Below are 7098 nucleotides of genomic sequence, written 5' to 3'. Positions count from 1 at the left end.
TTACAACAAAGAATAGTGTAAAACAATCCTAAATTGTTAGCAGCATACACAAAAATTTAGCCAAGGTGTAACACCACCTTCGAATTTCGACCTGAACTACATGTATTGGTTTGTATAGTTGCAGTTTACATCATTACTTCAATCCAAAATATTATCTATATCGTGAGTGAGTTCATGGAGATACTAAATATAAATTACCTACCTAAATTCAGATAACTAAATTTCTTACTAATGTAACCTAACATGGACAGAGACTTGCCATGGGAGAATACATTGACACACACTCATGTAAATCGGAGAGAGGGGGTGATACTAAAGAGTTATGGCGGCTAGACTTGGTTGTCGACCGCCGTGGTGGGAGGAGATGCATACCGCACCAAGAAACATGCCAACGGCTACCATAACCTGACACTAATGAACACGAACCAGCGACGCTACACGACTGCTCAGCTCTGTTGCAAATCTGTGACAACCCACTGTCATGCAAAATCAGCAGTGATTATTACAGTCTAGTTGGATAGCATCAGTCGTGCACAAGCCTTTTGTTTTGGTGGAGGAAGCCACCCAAAAAATTACACACTTGTGTATACAGTGGTGCGGTACAACATATTATCATGTGTGGAAGATGGTATTATCTAGCATATTCAGAATCCAGTCTAGCATTTTGTAAAGCTACGCATGATTCTAAAGGCTTTTTATGTTTAGAGCTATACACATGTGTACACATTTTTTTGTGGTTTAAGTTTATGTATGCCAACACTTGAACAAGGAGCGAATCACTGGCAGACAACCTTGATATACAGAAACTGTATATTTTTGGAAAGTTAGTGCTGTCGAAACTTTACTAGGATATTTTCATTTATAAAGTTATGGTGCATGATAGCCGATAAGGTGAACAAATACAGAGAGATGTGTGCAGAATTTCAACTACAAATTAAAGATTAAGCAGTTGTAGATACAGCTATGATATTCTATCCAAACCTATATAGCAAAGTTCTCCAATTCTTTATATTGCCCAAAGCCACAAACAATGTAGGGACTAGAATTCACATGAGGAAATGTACATCTGTCCTAGGTTTCCTTGCTGATTGCAAAGAAAATGCAGACAAGAAAATTGAAGTGGCCGCTAATTTCCATCAAATTGAGGAAATGATATATGTGCACTGAAAACAGACCGAGTTGGACATTTACTCGGCGACTCGAGCATTTGCCCTCAAAATAAATTCAGAAAGATATAACTATATATTAACATCAATTAGCTTCTTTACGGTCTGGGCAGTACCTGCATACATTGAGGAGAGCTCTTAGTCATGAATCTCCAGTCCGTGAGGACATCAAGGCGAGCTCTTGGCCGGAGATATAAGTTATCTGCACATCACATTGGTATTAGGCCAGGGAAATTAATCAAAAAAATTGTCTACTCTAAGCAACTTGCCCAAAACAGAACTGTGTGTATCTAACATGACGAGTGATAGGAGTTACTTAGTGTTCAACATAGTGCATTTCATATTCGAATCAAAGTGTAAAATGCAACAGACTATGACCAAAACAGTGCACAGTTTGTAGAATCAAGTCAGACCGTCAGAGGGAACCAATTCCCACAAGATGAGCTTTCGAAAAGAGAAGAGAAAACCCAACAACAATTACATCGCCAGTATATTTTTGCATGGTATTCCTGTCAAAACTTACAATGTGGCTTCTAGAGTACAGTCAGGGCACAAGAAAGCGACAGTTTGGTCACACTTGGATCCGGTAAAGCCATTTTTGTTCGATCTTTAGCAACGTCGCCGTTACTTTTTAACTCAACACATGGAGATGCTAATTGACCCGAGCTATGTGAAAAAAATCCATAATTGAGGAAGAACTCTAATTCTTACTACTACTCGAGCTTCTCGACCTCTTGTGAAATCTATTCATTTAGCAATATACAGAAGGAAATGATAGCTTCATTTTCAATCAAGATATACTAAATGGATATGTAGGAATCAAAGCAACCGCTAGAGCTCTGGATTCAGAGTTATTTGAATTTGCACATTAAAATATATATGACGGGTTATATGAAAATAATCTTACTGCATTTGTCTTCGATAGTACATTCATTGTTTTTTTACCACATGTACTAAAAAAGAGAGTTCATGGCCGGTGCTCCAAGTTAAAGAGCCATTCATGTTATAATAGCTACATAAATGTTCAAATATCTCGATTCTTAAAAAGGGTAGGTGACTTTGGTTATTTTTATTATCCTTGCTACTTGTTTCTTTTCCCTTAGGGGTGAAATGTCTGATGGATGGATATAGCTTCAGCTTGTTTTTATTCCTGCACCATTCTTCATTAATCATTGCTCACGCAATTTTACTATTTCAGGCCACAAAATGACTGTAATAGATTTCATAGATCTGAGTGATCATGATATTATTGACTTGAGCAGCAGCGATGACGAGACTGTTCAGGAGGATCATATTGCAACTCAGCACCGGGCGGCGTCGCTTGATAGGCAGACTATGCATGTCGTAGCTGGTGAAGGAATCCAAGATGTGCAGGCTGTGTTTGTTGCAGCTAGTGAAGGAAGGCAAGATCTGCAGGTTGTGTTTGCTGCCGCTAGTGAAGGAAGACAAGAGTCTGCTGATTGCAGACATGCTTTGGAAGCCACCACATCGTCCTTGGTTACGGAAAAAGAACCTCTTCTTGTAGCTAGTGAAGGAAGCCAAGATGTGCAAGTTGTGCTTGTTGCAGCTCGTGAAGGAAGCCAAGATGTGCAGGCTGCTAGTGAAGGAAGCCAAGATGTGAAGGTTGTGCTTGTTGCAGCTACTGAAGGAAGTCAAGAAGCTGCTGACTCTGGAAATGGTTTGGAAGCTACAGCGTCGCCTTTGGTTACTGAAAAAGCACCTCTTGATATGGCTGAATCGCACAACTGTCCTCGCACTCCCACATCAGCGCCATTCCCCAGTATATTCCTCTATCCCTTTCTCAGTACAGTTGTGTGTTTATCTTGCAAACAGTCCATATCATGCAAACATTGCAACAAATTATTATTATTTGAAGTTAACAGCACCCTTCCCAGAAAAAAAAAATTAACATTCACCTTCTGCAGGCCCGACTTCTACAGTTCTGAAGGCTCCGACCTTTGAAGGTGGCGATGCAAAGATGGTAAGAGGGAAGGTGAAGCGTCCCAGGAAGAACTACCACACCGGTACTCCTAGGACAAGTCCTAGGTTTGAACTGAAGCCTGAATGTCGGAACGGGCCTCTGGAAGAGCTGCCAGCCGAGGCACTGACCTCTGAAGGTGGCGACGCGGAGCTGGTGAGAGAGAAGATGCAACATCCTGGGAAGGATTACCATACCGGCACTCCTGGGACAAGTCCTAGGTTTGAACCGAAGCGTGAATGTCATAACGGGTCTGTGGAAGAGCTGCCAGCCGAGGCTCTGACCTCTGAAGGTGGCTATCAATGCACTGTAATTTTACGTTCCGTAAGTTTTGTTCTATTTACGACGTAAAAAGAGACCATAAGAAAATATATAATCGTCATAAAAAATATTTTATGTTATGTAAAATTACAAACGTAAAAACATAGTGTAAAATACACATAAATTGCAAATTTTATAGTCTTATGACCTATATTTTTATTTTCTTATGCCAAATTTTACGTAATTAATCAATAGGAATGTAACTATTTGAATTCGAAACGTAATTTAATTATGAAATGATAGTAAGATTACCTCGGATGAAGAATAACTTATTCTGCAACCTGGGTGATGAGCTGGTGAGAGGGGAAGTGAAACATTCTAGGAAGAACTACCATACCGGCACTCCTCGGACAAGTCCTAGGTTTGAAACAAAGCGTGAATGTCGTAACGGGCCTGTGGAAGAGCTGCCAGCTGAGGCTCTGACCTCTGATGGTGCTGATGCAGAGCTGGTGAGGGGCAAGGTGAAACATGCTAGGAAGGACTACCATACTGGCATTCCTAGGACAAGTCCTAGGTTTCAACTGAAGCATGAACGTCGCAAGGGGCCCGTGGAAGAACCGGCAGCCAATCACAAGAGGTTCCGCACACTAGAAGAATTAATTGCCTCTCCTGACAATGCAGAATCTGCGAAGGCCCCGTCTACTGACTCTCTGAACTAAGGTAGTCGACTGAATATGATCCCCATGAAACTTTCGAACTGTTGTTTCTCTAGATTGTCTCATGCATGTTTACTGAACCACCATTGTTGCATTTGTAGTGTGGCCGGAGCTCACGTTGCCCCATGTGCTGTGAAGGCTGAACAATGAACGTCGCAAGGGGCCCGTGGAAGAACCGGCAGCCAATCACAAGAGGTTCCGCACACTAGAAGAATTAATTGCCTCTCCTGACAATGCAGAATCTGCGAAGGCCCCGTCTACTGACTCTCTGAACTAAGGTAGTCGACTGAATATGATCCCCATGAAACTTTCGAACTGTTGTTTCTCTAGATTGTCTCATGCATGTTTACTGAACCACCATTGTTGCATTTGTAGTGTGGCCGGAGCTCACGTTGCCCCATGTGCTGTGAAGGCTGAACAACATCAGTAGTACTTGAAGAATGCTGTTCCTTGGGAGTTGAGAAACAACATCAGGCTGCAAGCTGAGATGCAAGTGTGCACTAATCATGTAACCAACCAGCAATAGGTTGAAAATTGTGAGCAACTGCTGTGTGAAATTTGTGAAAAACTCTGTTTTTTATTTGGAGGCTGGAACTATATTTAGTTGTGTTCACAGGGGAATTTACAACTGTGAATGTTGAACAACGTCGGTTAGTGCTACTTACTGGAAGTAATTTCTTTTTGGCGAGGGTACTTGCTCGAAGTTCCGAGCCGGAGCATATACTCTTATAATTTGTGAGCAACTGTAAGCATAATAATATTGCAGAGACATATTGTCTGAAATCGTCTCATATTTTTCAAATACTAGTTCAGAACACTAAAACTGTATAACTGATGATATTCAGGACAGGACAGGGGTGTTGTTGATATGGTTGGTTCAGAAACACAGATATAACACACCAGGATTTATTTGAATCGTGAACGCTAACTTTTGGAGCATGTTTAGAACTACAAAGTCCAGGTTGCTCAGAAGGAGAAAAAAACAAGCACACACAAGACTTGATGCTAACTGTGAAGAGTAAATTGTAGACATGCCAGCTGCATGTAACGAAAACGGAAAGAGAGCAGGCAATAGTTAGTGAGCGCGAAGAACTTCATTTTCTTTAACTTGTTCTTGTTAAGTGAACAACCGAGAGATATTTGAAAAACAAGGGGAAAATGTTTTGCGCTGTTAGAAAAGATGTTGTAGGTGTCCGTAGCAGGAGGTGGGTCGACGTCGGAGCCGTCGGAGGACGAGGAGGAGATGACGATGTAGCCGTGCAAGCACCGGACGATGCGGACATTTCAGTTTCTAGAACACATGGCAGAAAAATGGATTTGAGAATCTAGTATGAGATGTCCGGATGCAGTTGTGTTAATTTAAAGAGTGTCCGGTCACTGCCCGCGGACACGTCCGGACGCATGCGCGGACGTTTAAGGGGTCATATTTGTCATATACGGCTGTAGATGCTCTAACTATGGAGAGAAAATTGTAGACATACCACCTGCATGTAACAAAAATGGAAAGAGACAATAGTTAGTGAGCGTGAACAACTTCTTTTTCTTTAACTTGACAAGATCAAGTGAACAACTCAGAGATATTTGAGAAAAAAGGGGAAATGTTTCACGCTGTTAGAAAAGATGTTAAATGCAGGATTTTCTCCTACAAATTTGACTAGTCTTTTTATAGGGTGGGGAATTTGACTACTCGATCTAATATCCTTTGGTTTAAGCCTTTAAGGACTCATTCAATTTGGAGGAAATCAAAACGTAGGAATTAAAAGTAGTACGGAAATTTGGTAGGATCCTAAAAAAATTTCTTGCCTTGTTTCTACGCAAAAAGAAGAGCTTTGAGTGGACGCGTCGTTTCCTCTGAAAACATGAGAAATGAATAGTATTTTTATAAAATTCATGTACATGTACCCTACAAACCGGATGCATCTCTAGAAAATTCTGCTACGGAATCCTTGCTCCTATGTTTTTTCTATGAAAATCCTTCATACTAAATGAGGCCTAAAATCTGTTTTTTTTAGAAAAGAATGATTATTCCTTTTGGGAAAAGGCTATGAGTAGCTATCCTTTTTTAAAAGGTCGAGTTAGAAGTTCAATTTTTCTTATTATTATTATCGAGACACACATTTCAATTTCTAGAACACATGGCAGAAAAATATAGCACTAGGTAGATGTATGGAAGTACTAGTTAGAAAGAAGCTGATGGTAATGGAGTACAAGCATGATCGATATTTTCCAGTTGAGCAACAAAATGCCATCTTATTTGAATTTTGAAAGGGCCTGAGGGTGTGGGAGTAGCATGCACTAGTAAGATGGATGCATTTGGACTATACTAGTACAGTACAAAAGAACAATCTGGGTCATACATACGTACGAGTATAAATTAAAGAGATTGGATCAATCTTTTCCCTTGTCTCACACGCCACACAGACAGCAGTCTACTCGGAGTGGGTAAAGCTGCGTGCTAGTAGTACTGCTCTGGGAACTGACCACTCAAAGTAGTAGTACCCCTCACCTTCCCCATGGGATCGGTGGCTAGTGCTGTGCTGCACGTACGTAAAGGACTGGGCCTGCAAAGCATTTTACGTACTAGCTTTCTGTTTCAAACCTGACCCTGCAATGAGTGCTGTGAACTGCTGGTGCTTGTCTCGTTCCCATCTCCGGCATCACACGGCCATTGAAATCTCGGCCCGGCGAGGCGATGCACACACCCTACTCGCTACTTGGTGCCGTTCGTCGGGAAGAATCACCAAGCCAAACGACGTCCGAATGCCATGGGTTTTTTCACAACCCTATGCCGCCGCCACGTGAAAAATGCTTTGTCGGCCACCGCTTCCCCCTCCGGCTGTCAAAGTGTGGCGGGTGGTCTTCCCGGAGGAGCAGCACCTTTGTCCGGAGCCTGTGGCTGACGACAGAGGGGTGGTCGGCGGTGGTTTGTCATAACTTTTGCATGGTGGTGATTCATATGGCCGATGGGGTGTCATAG

General features: G+C 41.9%; 1 protein-coding gene and 1 long non-coding RNA gene across 2 annotated transcripts; both read left to right on the top strand.

The window, feature by feature from the left end:
• The first annotated feature begins 1724 nt into the window (after nt 1-1724).
• On the top strand, nt 1725-3495 carry LOC125529930. Its single transcript, XM_048694360.1, has 3 exons — nt 1725-1752; nt 2365-2946; nt 3107-3495. Exons 2-3 carry the CDS (start codon nt 2373-2375, stop codon nt 3493-3495), a joined length of 963 nt encoding a protein of 320 aa, XP_048550317.1. The 5' UTR covers nt 1725-1752; nt 2365-2372.
• Nucleotides 3496-4275: 780 nt separating this feature from the next.
• LOC125529931 lies at nt 4276-4742 on the top strand. The gene is made up of 2 exons (XR_007292792.1): nt 4276-4399; nt 4497-4742. It is a non-coding gene; the product is annotated as an uncharacterized LOC125529931 (long non-coding RNA).
• Nucleotides 4743-7098: the final 2356 nt, after the last annotated feature.

Source organism: Triticum urartu, unplaced genomic scaffold, assembly GCF_003073215.2.
Source record: "Triticum urartu cultivar G1812 unplaced genomic scaffold, Tu2.1 TuUngrouped_contig_5953, whole genome shotgun sequence".
Taxonomy (NCBI): domain Eukaryota; kingdom Viridiplantae; phylum Streptophyta; class Magnoliopsida; order Poales; family Poaceae; genus Triticum; species Triticum urartu.
The sequence above is the reverse complement of the archived record's forward strand: the minus strand, read 5'-3'. Positions and strand labels throughout refer to the sequence as shown.

Coding starts and splice junctions, on each gene's coding strand:
- LOC125529930 (XM_048694360.1), top strand. CDS start 2,373: ATGACTGTAATAGATTTCATAGATCTGAGTGATCATGATATTATTGAC. Junction 2,947..3,106: donor CACATCAGCGCCATTCCCCA/GTATATTCCTCT, acceptor CGACTTCTACAG/TTCTGAAGGCTCCGACCTTT.